The following is a 24,354-nucleotide window of genomic DNA, read 5'->3' on the forward strand; positions in this document are numbered from 1 at the left end:
CCTCCCCCACCCGCCCCACCCTGCCCCCAGTGCCCCTGCTCTGGGTGAGCACAGGAGCCCAGCGACCTCACAGAGTCTCTGTCCCCTCCAGCTGCTGCACAGAAGGGAGCAGCTGTCCTCCGGGCTCACCGCCAGCCAGGCACCTGCGGGGGGTCGGGCTTCTTCTCCATGCCCCTGGCTGCTGTGTCTTTTGCCGGTCCCGGCTCCGCACTCACCATGGGGCAGCAGATCCTGGCCAGCCCTCAGCCACTGTCTGGGCTGCCTGGGCTCCAGGGTCTATCAGGGGCAACCCTAGCTGTGGAGAGGGAAAGAGAGGCAGAGGGGCAGGGCAGGCTGCCCGGGAAGGGCACAGAGGATGCCAGGGCCCCCCGGCCCCTGCCCACAACCCGGCACAACAGGTGGACATGCTTTGCTGTGTGGGCCTGCACAAGTCCCCAGGCATCTCTCGGCTGACCGTCCCAGGGGCCCAGGAGAAGCCTACTGACCTGGTCTCCCCCAACTCCCATCCAGACCTTGAGAGTGCCCCATCCTGCTTCCCTGTCCCCACCCCCTGCTAAATCGGGACAGAGTTACAGCCCCAGCTTGGCCCCACCCCTGGGCCCATTAACTGCCCGCCTTGCTCTGAGCTCACGGGAGTCACACAGCTGCCTGGCACAATGCCGTGCCCGCGGGCTATCACCTGCCCCCACCCTGACAGCCCAGGGGCCACCTGCTGCCCATCCCCCAACCAGTCTAGAGCCAGGGGCCAGAGCCGCCAGAGGCCTTGCTCCCCCTACACACCCTAGAGGTCACAGAGCAAACTGTCCACTTCCCAGTGCTGGGCTGTGGACAGAGGTTGGGGGGGCAGGCACCTGGGAACACAACCCTGCCCAGCGCCAGTGCTGCCGGGGGTGCTGCACCCCCTCCCCCAGCTCTGCCCTTGGGGCGTCCCTGAGACCACGCTGGCAAGGGAAAGGCCAGACTTTCCTGTGCCTGCGTCTCTCCTCTTTACGACGCCATATTTTTTTAACGAGCTATGTAAATGCAAGTTGGAGAGCCAAGGCAGAGCCTCCAGCCGCCCGCTGCTCTGGGCCTGGGTGTCCCTGGGCCAGTCTGACCTTGGGCTTCCCGCAGGAAAGTGCTCCGGGCGGCTGCGGCAGAGCGGCGCTGTCCTGTCACCTGGGACGGGCCACTTCCCCTCCCCTGTCCCTCAGTTTTCTTGCCTACAGAATGGGTGTGCATGGGGCACTGTGCGCTTCCCTAGGAGCCATGACGCAGCTGTGCGACCTGGGGCAGGGGCTCTCTGAACAGGAGGGCAGTCCTGCAGTCCCCTGCCAGTGGGCTGGGCTGGGGATCCTGGGAACCACTTGGGCCTGGCCCTCTCTCTGCCTTCAGCCTCCTCCTCTGCCCTCTGGAATATCCTGCTGCCCCACCCCCAGCCCTGGCCGACCTCAGGGTGCGGGGTCCCAGCGGGGTCCTCACGCAGGCACGGGGGCGGCCTCCTGGGACAGCACAGAGGAGCTGGGCGAGGAGAGGGCCTGGCGTGGTGTACTGGGGTGCCCTCAAAGCCCTCCCGGACACCAGCGCTGTCACCCGCGGAATGACAGGGCCAGGGCCGGGGACGCCGTCATAGGTTTATGGCAAGGCTGTAAATCCCTTTCCAGGCCAGCACTCCCTCTGGAATCATTGCTGGGGGCTCCCAGGCAAGGGCACTGCTGCATAGCACTGTCCTCGGACCCCAGCCAGCAGGGACCAGGGCTCAACTGCCAGGCCTTGGGCCATGTGGCCTGGGGGCCAGGAGGGGGCACTGACTGGGCTTTGTTCATGCTGACCCCTGGCCCCCAGGCAGGTGCTGATGCACCACCTCACGGCACCCGCTGCACACCACCTCTCTGCCCCATGACAAGGAGAGCTGCAGGGGGTGGCGGAGCTGTGCCCGCTGCCCAGAGGAGGAGCTGGGTCTGCAATGGGGGGGGGTGGTGGCTGCTCTCCCTGCAGTGATGCACCGGAGCCCTCCGTGTGAATCCAGCGGGGCTGAGCTCCAGGTGGGCTCGTCTCCCACCTCAGCGTTCTCACCCACGGTGGGATGAGAGGAGAGGAGGGAGGCAGCCTGTGGCCTGGCCCCTGGCACAGGCCCTAGATAAACCGCGGCTACCGGGGGTCACTGCTGCATCTCCCTCACCCGTACCCTGGCTGAGCCACCATCGAGAAGCCCAACTGGCCCAGAGCAACCACGTGGAAAGGGAGAAGCCAGCTGTCCCCCGGACCTTTCCCCAAGCCGGGAGGAGGGGACCGAAGTCTTGGAAGCCACAGTGGATGCCCCTGCCCTGCCCTGGGCCGGTCTCCTGCAGCCGGCCCCCTGCGGAACACGCGGCGCTCTGTCCGCGCCCAGCTTTGTGCACATGGCCAAGCATGGAACACACGCCTGGTGGCTAAATCACTGGGCTTTGAGGTGCGTGTGCTGCAGCAGCAGAAACCAACACAGGCCTGATCCCTCCTAGCCCGACTGCACCCCCGTGCGGATCAGCCAGGTGCCAAGCCTTGGCCACAGCTGATTGGACAAGTGGTGGCACCTGACTTGGAGGCGGCTGACCCATTGGCCGAGATGTGACCAATCAGACCTTCTTCCTGGAGCACCTGCCTGCAGAGAGCCGAGGCCCCGGCCTGCCCGGCTGTGGAGGAGGCTGGAGCTGGGGCTTTTGCGTGGGAGCCAGGGCAGCGCTCGGCCCCATGTGGGCTGTGGGGCGTCAGAAGACCGCAGAGAGCGGGAAAAGGGACGCCGCGAGGAGCCAGACTAGGGGGGTATCCATAAATCCCGACACTCAGCTGCTCTGTGTGCCCGGGCTACGGTAGTCCAGCCTCAGGCCCCAAAAAGCTCACGGTCCCTCCGCCAGAACTCCCCACCCCCAGCCTCTGGGACTCCTGACGTCAGCCAGGGTCTACTGCCCTCCCTGACCCCTCCCGTGCTCTCCATGACCCCTGCACCATGGCCAGGTCCTCCAGGGCGCTGGGCGTGGCTGTCCTGTCTGTCCTGGGCAAACGCAGTGACAGCCCGGAGCCTGCTGGCATCTCGCATAACCCGGAGGCCCTCGGGGACCAGGTCTGGGTGGCACCCCAGCCCCATTTGGAGGTGCAGCTCTCTGGAGCCCTGCGGGGTCCCTCTCACAGCTCCTTCCCCTCCCAGTCCTACTCCCCTGCCCGTCCATGTGGCCGTCACACCAATGACAGGGGTTGTCTGCGCCCACCGCACTCTGGCTGGGGCTGCATTTCAGCTCAGCCTGTGGTCTCCCTGCGCCTCTCAACCCCAATCTGCACCTAGGATGCGGGGTGGGGGTGGGACTCACAGCCCACCCGACACTGCAGGGTCACCGTGAGTCAGGAGGACAACCAGGGAGGGGCACTCACTCTCCCAGGGCCCATCCTGGCTCTCATTCTGGGTGGGTGCCCAGTCCTGCTGCGGGCCACCTAAGACAATCCTGGCCTGCGGCGGCTCCAGGCCTGGGCTCCTGGACAGCAGGCTACACTCCCAGGGTTCAGTCTCTGGCCTTCTCCCAGCCCCCTGGGCCCCAGGCGAAAGGGTGAGTGGAGCAGCCAGCTCCCAAGGGGGCTGGGCATCTGGACCCCACCCCACTGGGTGTGACATGCGTGGGATATGGGTGGCCCTGGAAGGCCTGGGACCACCAGCCCACCTCTGGGTCCAGGGTCCAGCTGCACCTGTGCCAGGGCAAGGGGGGAAAGTGGCCCCTGCAGCCTGGCTCCCCACAATCTTCTCCCCCCGCCCCCATGAGGCTCCCAGTGGCAGTCACCTTTGCTGTCTTCTGCCCACAAAGCTGCACAGCTAGGACAGGGCTGTGGGGGACTGAAACCCCTCCCCTTGCCTCCCTCCACCCCCAGCACTCACATCTCCCCAAGCTGACCCTCCCCCATCTGAAAACCACTGAAGAACTTCCTTTGTCCTTGGGTTTCCCCAGGGGCTGCTACCTTCCCAGGACCATTGGCCCGGGTTCCCACTGCTCATGGCAGAAGCCCGAGGTGTCCCACGAGGGCTAACAGTCCCACAGGCAGCACAACCAGGCCCCCGGGCAGGATGGCGCAGGAGGGCCTGTGGCATGGCCCCTCGGGGGGCAGGCTACCGGTTCTCCACACCAGTGCCGCCGCCCAGCACCCCAGTTCCCTGGGGCACGGACAGCATGAGAGGTGGGCCCAGGGCAGGCCGGCCCCTGGCCACAACCTCTCTCAGGGCTGCCTGGGAGTGAGCTCACTGCCTACTGGGCCGCGGCCGTGGGTGCACTCAGGGGCCGGCCTGGGAGCAGGTGGGAAGCCCGGGAAGAGGGCCGGCTGGAGGAGGAGCGGCGTTCTGGAACTGTCGCGCCCCGTCCACCTGCTGCCGGGCTGCACCCAGGGAGTCCCCAAGGAGCAAGAAGCCAGGCCAGCAGACCCCAGGGCCGCGCCCCGCCTGCCAGAGCACGGTGGGCTGGGGGCCAGGCCTGTGGGCAGCTTCTTGCCAGGTCTCCACGGTCATCCAGGGCACCCCTCACCAGGGCGGGGCTTCCTGCTGCGGCAGGCGGCTCACATATGGGGGGCGGGGGGGCGCTAGCCCCACACCCAGCACCTCTGGGAGCCCAGGAGAGGCTGCGTCTGCTGGGAGGGGCAACACTGGGTCTGGGAAGCAGGGAAGGCAGCCCTGGCACCCAGAACTGGCGATCTGCATGGGACGTGGCATACAGCAGGCGCTCCCTAAGTGCATGCGGAAAGAAGGCTTGGAGAAAGCGGGAGCTCCTATCCCCGCAGACCCCAGGCCGAGGTCTCCAGGGAGCGCCCAGCCCTGGCTCCCCAGCAGCGAGGTAATAACAACAGCAGAAGTCACCCACACGTGTGCACAGCGCTTTACAGGTTACAAAGTGTCTCACGTACATCAGCTGTCCGTCCTCACAACAGCCCTGTGAGGTAGGCAGGGCGGACGCAGTCTTCCTGTCCATACAGACGGGGGACCGGTGACCGCTCGCTCCCCGCCGCAGGGCAGGTGAGCGGCCGGGCAGGGCCCCGGGCTGGCCTCGGCACTGCCTCTGGCTCCTGGCTGTCTCCCCAGGAGGACCCCAGCCCGTCCAGAGTCTCAGCTCCTGACCCCCAGCCCTCGGGCCGCCTCGGCCAGCCCTGTCCCCTCCCTGCAAGTGGCCAGCCCAGAGCTGGACCCAGAGCTGGCGCCCAGCGAGCTCCCCAACCAGGTCCCGGCCGGGGGCGGGCAAGCGGGGCTGGGACCTCCTCTCCTGTTTTCCTGAGTGATCCCTCCCCACGGGGGAAGAGAAGAGAAAGGAGGAGGAAGAGGAGGGGGGGGGACAAACAGGAGCTGGGGCGGTCAGGCCGTGAAAAGTGTGCATTCCGACTAGCTATAGGAAAGAGTTGTTTTTTCTTTTTATTATTTCAAGTTTTCATAAAAATCCATCATTATTGAAACCCAAGTTACAGAAGAAGTTCGTAACTTTTGTTTGTTTATTGAATGAGTGAGGCTGCGGCGGTCCCCTCGTAGGCTCTGACTGCGGTCCGTCCCGCGCCCGCTGTGCGGGGTGGGGGGAGGGGAGGAGGGGCGGGGGTCCCCAGGCCTGGCGTTCCGGGGTCCTGGTAGAAAAAGAGGAGAGCGGGGCTGGCTGGGGCGCGGAGGGGGTACTCTGTGTGTGTGTGTGTGTGTGTGTGCGCGTGCGCGCACCCAGGAGCAGGGCTCCCCGCCCCGCCCCGCCGCTGCCGCCGCCGCCGCCGCCGCCCTCAGATCATCTTCATGTTGAACTTGCGGGGCGCGTCGGCCGTGCCCAGGCCCGCGTCCGACTTGCGCGGCACGTACTCGATCTCGATGTTGTGCTTGGTGTTGCCCTTGCCGCGGCTCCACAGGAAGAGCAGCACCAGGCAGAACAGCACGACGCCCAGGAAGGAGATGAAGCCCATGGTGGTGGCGATGATGAGCGTCTTGATGTCGAAGGGGAAAGGCACGGTGGCGCGCGTGCTGTTGGCCTCCCCCTCGCCCGGCTGGTTGGAGATGAAGGCGAAGGTCTTGTTGGGCTGGTGCGGCCAGTCGGGCGAGTAGCTGCGCACGTGCAGGTGGGCGGGCACCGAGTCGTTGCCGCCCGCGTTGGCCGCGATGCACAGGTAGGTGCCGTTGTCCTGGACTTGGGCGTAGCGCACCTCCAGCGTGCCGTCGGGGAAGACGGTGAGCCGCCCGTTGCTCTTGGCCGACACCAGGTGCTTGCGCGGCGAGAGCCAGAGGATGGCGGGCGGCGGGTCGCCGTCAGCGCGGCACACGAACTGCACCGTGTGGCCCTCGTCCACGAACACCTGCTGCGCCTTGCGGTCCCGGATGCGGGCGCGCCGGCAGGTGAAGTAGTTGGGCAGCAGCACGTCGGGGAAGTCCTTGAACTCCTTGCCCTGCACGAACTCGGGCGTGGCGCAGGTGGGCTGCTGCCGGTTGAAGTTGAGCCGCCAGCGGCGCCGGAACACCCAGAGCAGCCGGCAGTCGCAGGCCAGCGGGTTGGCGTCCAGGATGAGCGTCTCCAGGTTGCCCACCGAGTGGAAGGCCGACTCCTCGAGCGTGGTCAGCTGGTTGCCCGAGACGTTGAGCACGCGCAGGTAGTTGAGGCCGCGGAAGGCGTAGGGCTCCACCACGGCCAGCTGCCCGCCCACCAGCTGCAGCTCCTGCAGCCGCAACAGCTCGTGCAGCATGGAGCCCTCGATGGCGGCGATGGGGTTGTAGGAGAGGTTGAGGAAGCGCAGGTAGACCAGGTGGCGCACGGCCAGGTAGGGCACGGCGGTCAGGTTGCAGTGCGTGACGGACAGCGAGGTGAGGTTGAGGCCGTAGAGGCAGTTGGGGGTCATGGTGTCCAGGTAGGGCCAGTGCGAGATCTCCAGGACCTTGAGGCGGTAGAGCCGCTTGAAGGAGTAGTCCCGGATGGCGTTGATGTTGAGGTGGCGCAAACGCAGCACGATGAGGCCGTGCAGGTGCGACAGCGCCTCCGTGGGGATGGAGGTCAGGTTGCACTTCTCCAGCGTCAGCTGCTCCAGGCTGTGCAGGCCGCTGAAGGCGCGGTGCGAGATGTAGACCAGGTCGTTGTCGCCGACCTCCAGCGACTTGAGGTTGTACAGGTCCTGGAACATGTAGTCCAGCAGGATGACGATCTTGTTCTCGCTGATGTCCAGCTTGGTCAGGTTGCTGAGGCCGGTGAAGACGCCGAGCGGGATGAGCTTCAGGCGGTTGCTACGCAGCCCCAGCGTCCGCAGGTTGTAGAGGTTGTTGAAGGCGCCCGGCTCCACGGCGCTCACCACGTTCTCGTTCAGCTCCAGCTCCTCCAGGTGCGGGAAGCTGGCGAACTCGTCCTGGTTGAGCGTCTTGATGCGGTTCTTGCCCAGGTCCAGCAGGCGCGTCTCGGTCGGGATGCCCTCGGGCACCGCCACGAAGCGCTTGCGGTGGCACAGCACGGCGCGCTCCTGCGCCGAGCACTCGCAGCGGGGCGGGCAGCCCGTGGCCGAGCCCGACAGCACCGAGCCCAGCACCAGCAGCAGGATGGGCTGCCAGCAGGCCAGGAGGGGGCTGGGCACGCTCCTCGCACCCCCCGCCGGCATCCTCTCACTCACCTGCAGCGGGGAGCAAGCACAGGACAAGGGGGGGTGGTGAGAGGCCAGTGTGGGTGCCTGGGGCCTGCCCTGAGCCCACCGCCCCGACTCGGACAGCGACAGCGAGCAGGCGGCCGGGATACCTACCCGGGAGGGCCTGCGCCCTCTCACCCTGCTGGGAGCCCCCTCCAGACACCAAACACCTCCTCCTGCAGCCTGGGTGGCAGCACTGGGGGCGGTGATGAGCAGCAGCCACAGGGAAGCCAGCCAGGCTGCCTGCGCCCATCCCCACCCCAGCTCCCCCTCCCTGCCGCTCCACCCGGCTCCCCTGGGCTTAGCTGCTGTGTCCACCCCCTGCCGTCATGGCCCCGCGACGGGCAGCCCGGGTCGGACGCCCCCAGTCTAGGCCCCTCTCCCACCCCTGCCTCTGCTGTCAACACCACACCCTTGCCAACCGCTCAGGTGCCGGGGCTGGGGAGGCTCTGGCTGCCAGGGGACACCCAGCTAGGAAGTAGGGCAGATATGGGGCAGGAGCTCTGGCCTGCCAGACCCCACGGACGCCAGCTCCACTAGGCTTCCAGCACCCACAGTGGCTTTCGTGGTTGTCGATCGACTAAGTGATGGGTTAACCAGAGCAGCCGCGGATGCCCCGACCGTGAAGGTTTTGCTGACCCCCAGGGCGCTGTCCGCCCCAGAGCCCCTCCCATCCTCTCTGGATTCTTCTATGGCTCTGCGCCCCCCCTGCCCCCCAGGCTGCTTTCCACAGTCCCACACGCTCCAGTGACCCACCAGAAAAGCAAACATCCCGACAGGCGATCAATAAGTAATTGGGCAGGCAGCTGGGGCTGGTGCGGGTACGAGGCTGGGGACCTCGAGAGAGAGAGCACTTTTAGCACCCAGCCCAGGGCAGGGCTGGCGGCAGGCGGGGGTGCCCATCCCCCCATGCTTGTCAGCCCCTCGGACGCACGTGGACCTGGCACTCACGCCCCACGCATCCACCTCCCCTCTCACCGCCCACCCCAGCGAAGCCACGAGGGACCCGAGCCCGTCCCGCCTTTTGGAGAATGGGCCCAAGCTGTGCCTCAGTGGCCTCCCACCCTCAAGGCAGACATCACCCGAAGCCCTTTATTCTCACATTCGTGGCGCTGTGCAACTGCCAGACGGCACCTGAGCCAGTTCTAGACATCACCTGGGCCAGTTGAGAGATGATAAAGCAATCAGAGCCAAAGAAGAGAGGCCGGTCAGGAGAGAATGCACAAAGTCCTGCGTAACAGCGAAAGGGGAGAGCTTCCTAGTGACCTGGGCAAAGAGGGAAACACGCTCCAAAGCCTCTACCAGATGTCTGATCGATCCTGGGTCTCCCAGCCCTGGTGACAGGCGCAGTCCTGGAGAGTGAGGAACCCACGGCCAGGCAGCGTCTGCAGCACAGAACTGACCCTGGCGCGTGTCCTTGCACGGGAAGTGTGTGTGCATCAGTGTGCACTGGTAGGGCCACAGTGTGCGCACGGAGCTGGGCGTGCAGCAGGCCCACTGAGCAAGGAGCCGGGGACAGCTGCCACCCACGGAGCAATGGCAGCTCCGAGGGGTGGCGTGGCCTCTGACTCGCCTCCTCCCCTGGCTTTCACACCAGGCTGTCCTGAAAGGCGGGGAAACTGAGGCTCCGAGGCTGCACACACTGGCCCAGGTGCTGGGCCTTGACCCCTGGCCCCATGGCCCCCCGCGGTCTCTGCCCTCTGGAGTTGCTGACAGGGTCACGTCTCCGGGGGTCCACCAGGCTGCAGAGTGGGCGGCGTGTTGCCCCCGGTGCCCCAGGACCATCCATCCTCCTCCTGGCTCCTCCCACCACGGCCATCGAGAGGGGTTTTATGCATTTTAATCAGCGTTTTATTTTTGGATTCTTGCCCCCAAGGGCTTCCCACAAAGGCAGGAGCTTAAAAAATTGCACCAATAAACAGAGAGGAAGCGCACACACTGCACGAGAAACCCCGCATGCAGACCCCACAGCTGCCCCAGCCCTCCGGGCCCCGAGCCTTGAGGCACGCAGGCCTGCGCCCTGCTGGCTGCACCCCTACACGCCGCCCAGCCCAGCCCAGCCCAGCCCGCCGGGGGACCTGGGCCTGCCTCCTGCACTGTGCAGCCCCCGAGGCTCCAGGGGCACTGCGGGAGCCAGAGCCGGAGCCACAGCCCAAGCCACACCTTCTCCAACTGCTGAGTCAGCATCGTCAATCCCAGCTCGGGGGCCGGGAGAGGGGCCCAGACCCCAAGTCCCTGCAGGGGCCGCTCAGGCTGGTGGACGCCCCTGGCTGGGAACTCCCAGCCTGGCTGACCCCTGAGGGTGACTGGTGGAGAAGAAGGGGGCGTGGCACTGGCCACTCATGGAAGGCCTGGAGGAGGGCCAGGGTCCCCGCCCCAGCGCCCAGCCAGGCCCTCACAAGCCGGATAGGGACGGTCGGAGAGCCTCGCCATGGGCCAGGCTCGGGCTTTATCCACGTTGTCTGGGAAGCCCTCACACCTGCGTCTCGCCCACTGTACAGATGAGCAAAACTGAGGCTCCCCCAAGAGCCTCCCTTGCCCTAGGCTCAGGCCACCAAACTGGCAGGCGACAGCGCTGTTCCTCCAGGAAGCTGCCCTGTGTCGGGGCTGCCTGGGGAGACCTGGGCTGGTCCCCGAGAGCAGGCTCCAGGTGCCCTGCGACAAGAGCCCGTCCCCACGGTCAGAACAGGGGCCTCCCGGGCCCACTGCGCTCCCACGGTTCAGCCCCACTGACGTGGGGCCTGGCCGCAGCACAGATGAGCGCCTGGCTATTTCAGGTTTCAGTATCAATATTTCATGGCGCTCCCACTCAGCACTCCACGGGGACAGCAGGGAGCCCCGGCACGCGCGAGCAGGAGCCGGGCACACGAGGCTGGGGACCTGGCTCCCGGGCCGCTGGCGTATCAGCCTGGCTGTGTGGCCCGGCTGCTCCCCTCGCCTGCCAAAGCAGTGGGCATGCCCGGTCTCGGCACTGTCCAGGGCCTGGGTCTGCAGGCTCCTGCCAGGAGAGGACCGAGAGAGAGAGGTGACACAGACACACGGCAGGCGAGACTGCCGGGGGACAGGGAGGAGAGGAGAGGAGGTGCCAGACAGAGGTGGGTGTTGGCAGGAGCGGACAGGAGGGAGAGGGGATTGGAGCCCTACCCAGCTGCCCCTGCCCAGCTCCTACCGGCCCCCACCCTCACCTGGCTGGATCGGGGAGGGGGAAGGGGAGGATTTAACCGGTTCCAGGTGATAAGGCTGGGACCCTGGGCCACACAAGCAAGGCAAGCTCTGACTCCTTAAGTCCCGCCCACTGCCTCGGGGTGGGGGTGGAGACCCTCTTTGCCTTCACAGAGGGATCCTGTTACAGGGCCGGTGCCAACTGGGAGGCGGGGTAGGAGGGTCAAAGGGCAGGAGGGTGGGGGTGGGGCTTGAAGGGCCAGGGTGAATGCTCCAACACCCCTTGCTAAAGCAGTCCAAGGAGGGTGAGGACGGTGCTCCCAGCCCCTGTGGGGCGGGGGGATGGGGGGGTGGGACCTTCCTCCCACAGCAAGGGGTGAGCAGCCTCAGCCGAGCCTGAGCGTGGAGCCACCAGCCCTGTGGGGTCAGCTTCCCGCGGGCCCCTCAGCTCCAGGCCACCTCCCTCCCCGTGGCCCCCGGGCCGGACCCACTTCCCAGGGGCCGAGAGAAGGCGTCCAGGACCCGCACCCTGCGCCCCAACCCGACCGCAGGGCGAGCAGGGTCTCCCCGCGCATGCCCAGGGCGCCGCCGCCCCGCACGGGACTCCATTCTGCTTTCCAGGGCGATCCCCGCTGAGGTGTGAATGGCTGATGACGGCTCAGGTGGGGGCCGCTAATGGGCCGGTCTAATCCGGACGGGCGGGCGGGGCGGCGGGGGCGGGGCCAACCCAGACTGACGGCTCCTCCTGGCTCTGCCCGCTCCCTAGCTCCCCCAGCCGCTGCCCCCTCCACGGGCAGAGAAAATTCAACGTGGAAGAAAATTGAGGTCATGTCCTTTGTCTTGTATAATTCTTTATTTTCCTCTTGCTCTGCGTTCTGGCAGAGTTGCTGGGCCCCGGGGTGAGTGTGTGTGTGTGAGAGAGAGAGAGGGAGAGGGAGAGGGAGAGAGAGAGAGAGATCCGCCCCTGTGTGTGGCCTGCGTATGGACAGGGGAGAGCCTACGGTTCTGCCCCACTTCCTAGGCACAGTGGGACGCCCAGTGTTCTCCCCAGGGTGCTGAGGGGACACAGTGTGGCACCCACCTGCCCACTATGGGGAATGAGGCCCAGGCGGCCACCAGCACCCCTGGCTGCCCTGGGCCCCTGCCCTTGGTGGAGCACAGCCCTCCACAGGAGCCGCCAGCCTTCCAGCCTGCCCGCGGCCCCCGGCCATTGAGAGATAAATTATGAATTTTAATTGTCAAAGCCTCTTAGCGTTTGGCAGCTGCTATATATAGGCTCTGCTCTCCACCAGTGGCCGGCAGGTGGGGAGCAGCAGGGGTGGGGCAGGGCACGGAAGAGGCCCAGGGCGGCCCCTCCCCTGCTGTGTGTCCTAGACCCACCTGAGTGACAGCAGCCCAGCTGGGAGGGGAGCTGTCCCAGAGCTGGAGAGAAGTGCCAGGCCCGGGGCAGAGGGAGCCCTGAGTGTACCCAAGAAAACCAAGGCCCCGCACCCCGGCATCGCCCTCCCCAGTCTCTGAGATGCCAACACAGGCCTTGGGGCTAGAGGCTGCTGGAAAGCCCTAGCCCCGCCCGGGCCCGGGGGCCCACCCAGGGGGCCTCTCTCAGGTGCCCCTACTTGGGGAGAGAGCTCGGGCAGACCTATCCCAGGCCCCCAGGCCTTAGGGGTGGTGGTGGGGCAGGGCACGGCCTGGCAGACCCAGGGCAGGCCCAGGGCTGGCAGGATTCAGGATGGCGAGGAGGAGGAAGGTAAGAAACCCAGCAGGGAGGCCCCTGGGTGCCTGGCACCACCCTGAGCAGGCCACACACAGAAATGGGTGGGGGCTGCGGTCACGTCCATCTGCGGATGGAAAAGCAGAGGCACACGGGTGCCGGTCGCTGCGGGGGACTTCAACCCTATAGTTTGGCTCCAGTCTGCTCTGCCTCCCTGCCCTACAGTGCCCCGTAAAGCTAACCACGGACCAACCGACCAACGCTGGCTCAGCCTCGGCTGTGGGCCTGGCCCAACACAGCACTCCGAGGAGGCTGGCACGATTAGCCCCATTTTACTGAGGCACCGGGAGGCGGTGTCCAAAGCCACAGAGCCAGGAGTGGTGGAGCCAGGGTCAGTCCAAGGCAGCGAGACCCCACATGGTCCCTGCCCTTCTGTGCACACTGCCCTTCTCTGAGTCAAGTTCATGGAGCTACACAAAGTCCCAGTGGAGAAATGGTGATGGTGGAGCAGACTGCACACTGCCCCCGGGGACGCCCACACCCCACTCTGCCAAGTGGGCACCCATGTTACTGGGGGAGCAAACAGCGTGGGAGCCCCGGTTCACCTGCTGAGGTCCCGGGCAGGCCAGACTCCAAGCCTGGATAACCCCGGGGCCCATCGTGCAGCTGGGGAAACCAAGGCCCGACAGCGTCAGGGGCTTGTCCGGGGGGCCCACGCATCTCAGGCCAGCGGCTCCGAGGCAGGCCACCACCAGCTGCAGCCACCTCCCCTCCCCAGCACTGTGGGCCGGCCACGCCGCCACCCAGCTCGGCGTGAGACGAGGTCAGGGCTGGCTGCAGGTTTGGGTTATTTCTGCTTCAAAAAGGGGAAAAGATTTTTTAAAAAGCCACCCCTGCATACATCCAAGACCAAGGTCCAGCGAGTTATTTATACCACAGCCAGGCAAACTATAAATACAACCCCTCGCCGTGCTCCTGGCCCTGGCTGTTCAAGCCCTCCCTGCTCAGCCGAATCCTGGCCATCCCTCTGCCAACGCCCACTGGTCACAGAGCCCAAGAGCCAAGAGGTGCTGGAGCCCTTTGGCCACACGCACGGGGCCCTGCCCAGGGACAGCTGCTGCCCTCACCTGGCTGCGTGCTGAGGGGCGGGGGCTGAGGGGTGGGAGCGGGCACGCGGGGACAATCCTACGGATGCGCAGCTGTAGAGGGTGCAGAGTGGAGCCATGGCTCAGCGTGAGAGCTCAGCTCCAGGCAGAAGCCCTGCCTCAGTAGGGAGTGAGCGGTCTGCCGCAAGAGGTCTGCAAGCACAGATGAGCAGACCCTCTCAGCTTTGAGATGCGCCGCCTTGCACCCCCCAAAAAAGGGACTTGAGAGGGCGGGGGTCCCACGTGCACCTGCAGCCCTGCTGGGGGCCAGGCTGAAGCCAAACGCTGGCCGGGGCCCTGCCCCCTCTCAGAGCCCAGAGCACGTTCTCACCGAGGGAAGAGGAGGTGGTAGATAGATGCTCATTCCCCAAAATCACACACACACACACACACACACACACAGACACACACACCCCACATGCCCTAATAACGTGTGATGAGAGGCTGGAGAGGAGGGAAGCGCCCTGCCAGCATCGCCCTGGCAGCGTCAGTTTGGGAATCACAGGACACAGGAGCAATTGTTCTGCCAGCCAGCCAGCTTCAGGAACCCAGGCTCGAGCGGGAAGGCGGCCTGGGATCCACTCATCCCTGGTGCACGGGGCTGGCAGGGGGAGCCGCTGTCCGCACCCCGCCTCTGAGCTCCCCTGCTTCCCGGACCCCGGGGGCAGGCAGACAGGGGGCTCCAGGGCCCTGTGTGTGTTGGGGGGGGCTCTCGCATGCCCAGGAGCTGTCCTCAGCCACCCCTGGCACACACACTCTGCAGGCGAGAACAGCCAGAGATGAGTGGCCATGGAGATGAGAAGGAAGGAGAGACAAGCACACCGGCCCATCCAATGTCCAGTCTCTGGGCCGCCAGATTCCGCCCAAGTCCTCCTCAAAGCCAGGGCAGAGGCGGGGTCTCCGGGGCAGGTGCTAAACTAACCGAGCAAGGCTCCCTCGACCCCGCTCTGGGGTGAACCCCAAACCACCAGGGCTCCCCCCTCATTCCCACAGCCTCGGGACATCACACTGCACTCAGGGCCTGTACAGACAGCATCCCCTCTGCTGGGGAAACTGAGGTGCGCAGGGACCGGCTACCTTGCGAGCGGCCAAAGCTGCCAGCTGGACCCCTACATCACACGCTGGCAACCTGGAACGGCCGACGCACCAAGCCAAGCCGTAATGAAATGCCACAGGACACTGGTGGGAGGTGACACTCAAGCCGAGGTTCAAAGGGACTGCCTGCCTCCTGCCGCCGAGGCGGGAACGGGGCCAACCTGTTTGGGAAACACTCTGGCACATCTCCTAGCCCTGCTCAGCGCGAACAGCAATTCCGCTCCGGCTGCGGGCCCTGCCCAGGGTTCTCAGCGGCACTATTTGTAAGAGCGAGAGAGGGAGGCTACCCAAACGCCCGGGGACAGAAAGCAAATAGCGTGGTGCTGGGCTCAGCCAGCAGAGCGCCACGCCTCAGCCAGGGCACACAGGTGCGACAACAGAGCCGGCGCTGAGGGGCCAGGTGGTGAACAGGCAAGTGCACACAGTTCGCGCCTTCCTTCCGAAGCCCAAGAAGAACTAAACTGGACAAGTAGTACCTACAGACGCAGGGCTTTAGGGAGACAAGCGAATGCACGGGTACTGTGTCCCTTACTGTCACTCCACTACTCTCATTTAAATGCTGAACGCGGTAGCTAATGTGCCAGGCCTGGGCCAGCGAGCGAGGGCTCCAGCCAGAGGCTGGGAGGAAGGCGGCTCGGGTTGAGCGCCGGGCTCGGGTTGAGCCCCAAGCTCGGATGCTGGGGCCCCGGGGCAAGCCGCTCTACTCTGGTTTCTCAGCTATCCACTCAAATCTCAGTAGCAGCTCCAGGCCGACATCCGGAACGGGAACTCGGAGGGGCCAGCAGTGACTGCGTACCAGGCACCTGAGTGTATTATTTGCACAAAGAGTCATCGCCAGCTCCCCGGAGGCACAGAGACCACGGCTCAGGAAGCCTGAGCTGCAGGGGCTGGCACTGCCGGAGCTGAGAGCCACGGCTCCAGGGTCCACGCTCTTAACAGCTCCACCGTGCAATGCTGAAGAGGCTGAACACCCAGGGGCAGGCTGCCACGGCTCCGCTCCTGCGGCCGCAGCACGCAAGGCGCGCGGGTCAGTCCACACATCAGCAAGAGGCGGCACGGAGAATGCCCGCCCCCAGTGTGCCCGGAAAGCACCTGCTGCCTCACGCTCCCCGCACAGCATGCACCCCACTTCTCAGTCTCTGCAAAGTCGACTTGAATTCGTGAGGACTCAATCTTTCTCTCTCTCTCTCTCTCTCTCTCTCTCTCTTCCTCAATGCCCTTGACCAAGCCCGGGCCCCAGGGAGAAACTCTGTCCTTCTTGCCTTGGCTCCTGCAAGCCCCCACCTGGCACCGGCCAAGAGCGCTGTGTGCCTGCCAGTTAGTCCTCGTCACTAGCCTGCTGTCCCTCCCACCCAGGGCCGGGCATAGGAGCCCACGAGACAGGTGCTTGGACGGCTGACAGTGCTCAAGGAAGTTCTATGGGAGCCGCAGCAGGGCCTAGCCCAGAGCTCAAGAGGCGGAGTAGCCAGGATTTGCAGAGCAAATGCATGAATGAATGGGCGGGGCCTGTGTCAGCCAAACCACGTGGGCGTCGGCAGAGGCCCAGGGTGGGCGGGTGGGGGGGGCTGACTTGGAGCAATCAGGGAGGTTTCTTGGAGGAGGGGCCAGGAGGAGGCTTGGAGAGGGCCTTCTGGGTGGGGATGCCTGGCCACGCCCCCCGAGAGGATAATGGGACTGGGGAGGAGCTGGAGGGATCAGGAGACTGTCAGGGAGTGACCACCAGGGCCACTGCTCTGGGCTGAGCGGCCAGCACCCCTCCACAGAGCCCCACACGGAACAGCTGGACCAGCGACTCCAGCCAGCCTAGGCGCCATGCAACCCATGCCACAAGCCGGCCCCTCTCCCCGGCCCCACCCCCTCTGCCCAGTAAGGCCCCTCCCCGGCCCAGCCCACCCCTCCAGCCCCTCTGCTCCCTGACACTCCGCTGGGCTGGCTTCTAACAACCACTGACCTCCACAAGAGGTTGTTTGCGGGGGAGGGGGGTCCTACTCTTTAGAATTCGGTTTAGAAAACAATGGCCACTATAGGAAACCCTGGTGCTCAAACGGGCTGCTGCAGATGGGCTGGGGCTGAAGTGGACAGGTGCAAGGGGGCACAGGGTCTGCCTGCCTCTAGGCACGGCACCTGGGACCCTGAGCACACACCCATCCCCTACAGGCTGCTCCCCAAGAACTGGCCCTGGGGCGGACCCCAGCCTGAACCAAACCCAGCCAGGGCCCTCCTCACATTAGAACCAGAGGGTGGGGGAGGGGCCGAGCCAGCCAGAACAGCCCAGGGCCCCTCCCAGGGGGCGGGGGGGGGGCTCCCTGGAGCCCTGGTCTGGAGTTCTTAGACCCCAACATCCCAGCCCCACCGCACTCAGCCTCCGGCCGCGGCTACAGAGCAGGACGGACAGGTGTGCCGTCCCAGCAGACTGCCACCTTCCTGAAGCTGCAGCCCCTCCTGGCCCACAAGGACAAAGGGCCCGAGGCAGCTGCACACCCTGGGAAGCCCCAGGCACTGGCAGCTGGGTGCCCGGCTCACTATCCCCCAGGCATGGGAAAGCCGGGCCCGGAGCCCCCGGCACAACGCCCACCAGGGCTGAGCTCTCAGCTGCCCAAACCAAGCAGAGGAGGACCGAGGACCGAGGGAGGGCTGTGCTGGCAGGAAGAGGCTCCCCCAGATGGTACCACCCCCATCTCCAGGCCACCAGCACTCCCACCCACCAGTGAAAAGCCCCTGCCACCCTCCCAGATACCCCCTTCTCCCCGTTCCCAACCCAGGGATCTCTGAGGACAAAGAGCTGGGGCCAGCACAGCAGGGCTGGATGGGGCCGGGCTGGGACCCCACATGAGCCCAGGGGGGACTGCCCGCTGGCCCGGCTCCACCCCTCCTTCTGCAAGGGGCTCCACCCGGAGGGGCAGTCTCCTGGGGGCGCCTTGGAGAGAAGTCCACAGCCCACCCTATAGAGGGCGTGTAGGTGGGGGGGGTCAGCGGGAGGCTTCCTCCACACCTCCCTCCTGAGCTGGTTCCCCCCAGCACTGCTCTGCCTCAGAATGGAAAGTGGGGCAGGAGGAGGTGAAATGCCCCCGCTGAAGGCAGACAAAGGCGAGGCCACCAAAGGGTGCCCGGGTGCTCCTACTCCCAACTCCCTCCCCTCCGCCCTTCCTACCCCCACCCCTTCACTGGGCAGCAGCTGGGGTCAGCAGGGAGCTGCCTCCCAGCCTTGGAGGCCGTGGGCAAACAAGGTCCCGGACCCGCGTCCCCTGGCACGGGAGTGCGGGGCGCAGCGACCCCGTCCTGGGATCTCTGGGGTCCATCGGGATAGGCACCCACACAGCGGGGAGCCCGCAGTTCCTCCTCCAGGGCGACCAATACTCAGAGTGGGAGGGGAGGCAGGAGGGCACAGGTGGGGACCCCTCCGCCGCTCCTGGCCCTGGGGTGCCCCGCAGTCCCAGGCGCGCACGGCTGGGCCGGCAGCGGCCCCCAGGGGAGCTGGCCTCGGCCGCAGCCGCCGGGCTCACCTGCATCTCGGGCGCAGCGTCCGTCCGCTCGGCTCGGTCACCAATCGCATGTCTCTCCCGCCGGCCCGGCCCCAGCCCCTGCCCAGCCCCCTCCTCCGTCTCCTCCTCCTCCTCCGACACCTCCGCCCGGCTATCCGCGCGCCCTGGCGGGGCTGGCCGCCCGTCTGTCCGCCCCACGCGGGCGGCAGCCCAGCCGGATGGGGCCGGGGCGCGCGAGTGGGGAGGCGGGAGGCGGGAGGCCGCGGCCCAGGTGGGCGCGCTCAGGACGCGCGACGCGGGCTCCACCAGCCTGGCTCTGCCCCCCGGGCCGGCCCGGAGCCGCCGCCGCCGCCTCTGCCGCTGGGGCCGGGGTCGAGGCCGGGCGCGCTCCGCAGCGGGGCCGGGGCAGGGGCCGGCGGACAGCGGCCGCGCATGCTGCTCAGAGCCCCGCGCCGGTAGAGAAGCCGGAGGCGCGGGTGGGGACTCCGCGCGCTCCGGGGCCCGGACCGGGACCCGCCGCCGCCTGCGTTGTCGCCCGCTGCCCGCTCCGGCTCCCGCGCCGGCTCCCGCTCGGGCTCCGCGCTCTGCCGCGGCGCGGGGAGGGAGCGCGCGAAGCGAGCCAGGGAGGGAGGAGGGAGGGAGGGAGGGAGCGAGCGAGCGAGCGAGCGAGCGAGCCGGAGAGCGGCGGGAGCCGGGCGGGGGAGGAGAAGGCGCGGCCGCAAACCGGAGGGGGCAGGGCTCCTTCCCGCGAAGGGGTCCGGAGCGACCCAGCTGCGGCCTCGCTAGGATCGGGCAGCAGGGCTGGCCTGGAGCTCGGGCCCCTCCGGGTCCCAGGCCAGCGCGGCCGCGGCGCCCGGGCGTGCACACGGCGCGCGCGGCTCTGTGCGGCCACAGGCGTGCGCGTGTGAGCGCGGGAGTGCGTTCACACGTGTTCGCTGGGTCACCGCACAGGGCCGTGCGGGCGAACACGCGCTCGCCAACGGCAGGCTCCCCGCCCTGCCGGGGTTGTTTGGAGGACGGCGAGGGAGGGCCAGCCCCAGAGCCTCCGTCCTGCACCCTGTCCCTCGCTCTCCTAAGGGTCCGCACAGCCCCGGAGGGCCCACATCCTGGCTCCACCCGGATTGGGAACTGGGGTCCCACCTCTGCGGCCCGGGTCCCGCCCAGCCTCGCCTCACGTCCAGCAGAGGGCAGCCGTACTCCGCGGCCCGGGCACTGCACCCGGCGACCAGCAGAGAGCAGTGCAGACCCTCGGGCTGGGCTTGGCGGCTCCTCTACCCGGCTCCCTAAGCATCGGGGATTCCCGAGCTGGGTCACACTTTGAGACAGGCCCGCGGAATGGCACCTATCCTGGCAACCCCGGGTCCTCCCCTGGCCATGGGTCCGGATGCGAGGCTGGCGGGATGTCCTGGCAAAACCTCACCCCTGCCCTCTCGCTTAAGTCAGGTGCCTTCCAACACCGGCGAGTTCCAAGAGTGACCACCAGTGCGGCCGCCCCGGGGCAGTCACCCTTGCCCCACTGTTGGGGCGTCCCCACGAGCACACCTGCGCTTCCCGCTACCTTGTGTGTAGCAGGTGCAGGAGCCGCCCCAGAGGGAGGGGACCAGCCCAAGGCCTCTCAGCTTCCGACGTCCTGCTCCTAGTGCCCCACCTGGCCTGCGGAGGGGTCTCGGCCCCGGTGCCTGGCTGCAGTACCAGGGGCTGCTCCCCGGCCTCCTCCTCCCGCAGCGCTGATCTTGGTGTTAGCCTCGAGCGCACACACAGCCCAGGGTCCGCAGACTTCCTGCTCCGGGTACTTCTCGGCCTCAGTGCCGCACCACCGCTCTGCAGAGTCCGGCAGGAGCCCCCTCCAGTCCTCTGAGCCCAGTTGGCATCTTGGCCCGCGGCTGGCGACAGTCCCTCCCAGCAGGGGTCCGGCAGCCCTGGGGCGAGGAGCTACTTGCTGCCCCCTTGGGACAGACCGAAGGAATCCTGAGAATCAGGGCCTCGTCCATGGTCAGAGCGCGAGGCAGGCATGGACAGGGAATCCGAGTCTCCTTCTAGGGGGAGCAAACCACGAGGAGGCCGGCCTGGCAGAGGGACGTGCCGCGGGGAGGCGAGGCGGGGTGGCCCGCGCGCCAGCCCCGCCTTCCCCGACCCCCAGCGCCCCCGCCCCGGCTGCCTGTGCGCTCCCCGTGCGCTCGCGCCCTCCCGCGCCGCCTCCTCCCACCAGCCCGACAGGAATAGACAGCGCGGGCTGCTGCGTAAAGGCCCTGCCAGGCACCCGGCGGGCGGCGGCGCGCAGACCCGCTGCGGGGCGGGGGCGGGGGCGACTGACGCACGCGAGGCGCGGCCGGCGCCCATCTCCGCCCGCGGCTCACCTGCTCCCTGCCTCAGTGATCGCCGCCGAGAAATGGGGGCGAGCCCACCGCCCTCCTCGCAGCCCCACGTCCCGAGAAGCTGGCTCAGGAAGCCGGCGTTCTGGGGTGGGGGTGGGGGGTGTCTTGGGGCGCCTCTAACGATCTCTCTGAAGCTGTGTAAGCAGAGCCCACGTTCTGTCCCCTTCCCCGTGTCTCCAAAGACCCCCCTTCGGATGCTTCCTGTTTTACTTTGCCAGGGGAATTAATTAATGGGCACGGGAGGCTTTGCGGGAAAGAACTTGGAGAAGCCCGCGAAGGGGTCGCTCTGGGCCTGGTGCAAGTGCAGGCCCCTGACCTTGTCGCCCGGAGACCCCATACAGTGAGGGGGCTTCCCTGCATCCCCCAGCCCATCCCATCCCCTGGGGCCCCAGGTCAAGGCTTCCCCAGCACCACCAGGGGTTATGCAGCCCACCCCTTGGCACCCTCTCTTCCTGGTATCCGCTGTGCCTCAAGACCAGACCAACATGGGGGCTTCTGTTCCTGTCCCCTCCCAAAAGGAAATGGCCTTAACACCAGCCCAGGCTCAGCCTTCCCAAGAGTGGACTGTATGTCCCATGGGTGCACACAGGGGACCCTGGCTCAGGTGACAACTCAGCCAGTCCCAAGAAAGTGGGAGTTGAGGGCTTGAAGGAGCCAGGCCCGCTGCAGCCTGAAAGCCGGGAGCAGCACCCATGTGACGACTCTGGGGCAGGACAGGGAGCCGGCAGCCCCTCCTGGAAGCCCGGTCTGGGGTCCTGCTCCCCTTCCCTGCCTCTCTTCAAGCTGGGCACTGCTGTCCACAATGTGCAGAGGGGAACAGGGAGGCTGCTGGAGGCGGCTGGCGGGCCCAGGCCACCGTGTGTGCAGAGGGGAGCAGGGTCCCACCCCCTTGTCACTCTGGGAAGCTGAGGATGCAGGAGGTGGCCTGGAAGGAGAGGGTGGCCCACCCCGGCCACCTGCCCACCGGCCTCCCAGCGGCTCAAGGGTTTACGATGATGATTATTTCTGAAGGCACTTGAAGTTAATGACGGCTCTAAAATGGCTGGGACAGCGAGTCATTGCCGAGACCTCTAATTAGCAAGAAAAACGGAGACCAGGAGCTGGGGAGGCGGCTGGGGGCAGGGCCAGTGGGCAGTCGTGGAGCGGGGGTCGGGGAGCTGGGGTGGAGCCACACCCAGCTGAAGGCCCCTGGGAAGCCCGGTGCCCTGGCAGCTCTCTTGGGGTTCTGCACGCTGCAAATTAACCCATGAACTTGCTGTGTGACCTTGAGGGGGTTACGGCCCCTCCCCAAAGTTCCCCCAGCTGTGCAGTGCCTGGGCGGTGGGACGGGACCCCAAGTGGGGGCTCCGTGGAGGACCTTGGGTCCCTGGAGGGCTGATGCCGGGAGGCTGCGGGCCAGGAGCCCCAGCGGCCCCACGCGGTTCTCTCGGCCTCGGGGCCAGGCTGCTGAGGCTGTGTGTGTAATGAAGTCTGAGAGACCCAGGCTGGAATGAAGCCCGTGCAGGAAGAGACGGAAAATCCATAGGTCACGGCCCTGAGCCTGCAGCAGTTCAGGTGGGCAAGGGATGGGGGCTCCTGGAGGAGGGGCTGCCAGGAGCTCCCCCTCCTGGAGGGGGCCTGCAGCTGAGGCCAGGCTGGCGCCCTCCTGTGACCTCCCGACCCCATCCCCTGGGCCACAAGGAAGCAGGGACACCAGGGTCCCACCTAGGTGTGTCACAGAGGGTGTCCCCTCCTCCCCAGCTCCTGACGGGCAGGTCCTTCCTGAGACGGGGGCTGGGGGCTGGGGGAGGGGCCTTCTCCCCGTGGCGGCTTGCCCCAGTGAGTATGGGGACCTGCTGAGCGACAGGAAGGGATGCCCCCGTTGCCACTTAACCGGAGCACCCTCTCTCCCGAATTGTCGTGCCCTGGTGGGTAACACACGGCTCCAGCTGCAGGACAGAGGTAGCAGTCCCCATCGGGCAGTGCGGCCAGGGCAGGGAGCCAACACAGGTGGCCAGACTGCTGCCAGTGCGGGCTGGGGCGGGCCCGGCAGTGGGTGGTTATGCAGCAAAGTTGCAGAGATGCACTCTCTATGACCCAGTGAGCCCCGGCCGGGAGAGGCCCGGAGAAACACGTGCATGACAGGTGCAGACACGGCTCAGCTGCAGGGTTTTTGTCACCAGGGGAAGGAGTGAAATGAACGCAGCATAACTGTGCCATGGCGTACCACACAGCCTTGAAAACAGAGATCCTGGGTGACGCACATCAGCTCAGGGGAGCTCACCCGCACTGGGTAGAGGGAGGAGCCAGAGGTCCATGTCAGAAGGACGTGTTCACGGAAAGCTGGACAGCAAGCCCGAGGGGCTGGCCTTGTGTCCCAGTGGGTAAAGCCGCTGCCTGCAGAGCCGGCATCCCACGTGGGTGCCGGTTCGAGTCCCGGCTGCTCCACTTCTGATCCAGCTCTCTGCTATGACCTGGGAAAGCAGTGGAAGATGGCCCAAGTCCTTGGGCCCCTGCACCCATGTGAAAGACCCAGAAGAAGCTCCAGGCTCCTGGCATTGGCTTGGCACAGCTCTGGCCATTGCGGCCATTTGGGGAGTGAACCAACAAATAGTAGATCTCTCTCTCTGCATCTTTCTTTCTGTCTCTCCCTCCGCCTTTCAAATAAATAAATAAAAAATATGCCCCAAGGCCTACAAATGGAGTATGGCTCCCTGCAGACACAGGAAAGGGGTAAAGGTGGGCGAACAAGGAGCACCAACTCCAGGAGGCAGGGGCCGGCCCGTCTTGGGCCCCCACGCCAGGATGCCAACCGTGAGCAGACAGGCATGGGCCCAGCCAAGCGTCAGCTCCCGTCCAGAGGAGGACACTGAGGCTAGTGGCCTCTGGGGGCCGTGTCCCCAGGTTTCAGGTCCAGGGCGTGGCTTGTTCACATCTCCTGTGGGCCTCAGACGAGGTTCCGCCCCCTGCCCCTGTGTGGTGAGGACTGGGCTGCTGACCCAGGGGAGGGGAGACAAAGGAGTGTGGATGAGAGTGAGCAGGACTAGGACGACTCACTTCCACACCACTCAGCCGATGTCACACGGACTCGGCACTCAGATGGACAGAGGTCAAGATCCTGGAATATTACTGGAGCTCTTGTACTGGGCGTTTTCGTAAATTATCTCACATAAGGGACTGTTACTATCCCCACCCAGCCATTGAGAAAACAGGACTAGGAAGAGGGTCCACTCGCCCAGGACACACAGCCCTGCCTCCATCCTGTCCTCTGACACTGGGGATGTGGCGGGGTGGGGGGCAGGCCCTGCTGCCCACTGCGGTATCTCGGCCTGGGGCCAGCAGAGTCTGGAGGGGTTGGAACAAGGCGTGCAATCAGGACGGACTTCCTGGAGAAGTGGAGGCAAGGCAGGCAGAGGCAGCCATCACTCATTCACTCAACAAACACTCACCCCAGCTTTCTCTGTGACCCCACAATCTGTGAACCAGTGGGCAGGGTTCAACCCAGCGCAACTCAGCGCACACAGGCCAAGCAGGCTCTGGGGCTCAGGACAGCACCCGGGAGGCACTGATGGTTGAGCTGAAATCAAAGGGTAAGATGGAGCCGATAGGCGCACGGCAGGTGGGGGGGATGCCTGGGCAGGCGCAAGGGCCCTTGAGAGCCGGCGGAGGAGCGTGAAGATGGGCAGAGGCCCCGCCCCACTGGCCGGGACCCAGGGCGGCCGCCTGCTGGCTGATACACCTCACGTTGATGACTTCCTCTCAACCAAGCAGGTGTCACGTTGCACCCATACATGGCC

General features: G+C 66.3%; 1 protein-coding gene across 8 annotated transcripts in view; it reads right to left on the reverse strand.

Annotated features, from left to right (window-relative positions):
* Positions 1-5,391: 5,391 nt before the first annotated feature.
* The window catches only part of LINGO1 (leucine rich repeat and Ig domain containing 1), a 162,561-nt gene continuing 143,598 nt past the window's right edge, over positions 5,392-24,354 (reverse strand). For 4 of the 8 annotated variants that reach the window (XM_070054639.2, XM_070054643.2, XM_070054642.2 and 1 more), the window contains one exon: positions 5,392-7,596. In XM_070054639.2, coding sequence (XP_069910740.1) covers positions 5,740-7,584 — 1,845 coding nt within the window. In that variant the 5' untranslated portion in view covers positions 7,585-7,596 and the 3' untranslated portion in view covers positions 5,392-5,739. Of the gene's footprint in view, positions 7,597-8,364; positions 8,446-8,710; positions 8,765-18,224; positions 19,265-19,745; positions 19,768-19,851; positions 19,976-24,354 lie in introns of those variants that run through there. The other 4 variants (XM_008249187.5, XM_008249194.5, XM_089310838.1 and 1 more) reach the window with 4 other exon arrangements.

The sequence above is a fragment of the Oryctolagus cuniculus genome, chromosome 12, assembly GCF_051225735.1.
Source record: "Oryctolagus cuniculus isolate XC-2025 breed Fujian yellow rabbit chromosome 12, ASM5122573v1, whole genome shotgun sequence".
In the NCBI taxonomy this organism is placed as follows: domain Eukaryota; kingdom Metazoa; phylum Chordata; class Mammalia; order Lagomorpha; family Leporidae; genus Oryctolagus; species Oryctolagus cuniculus.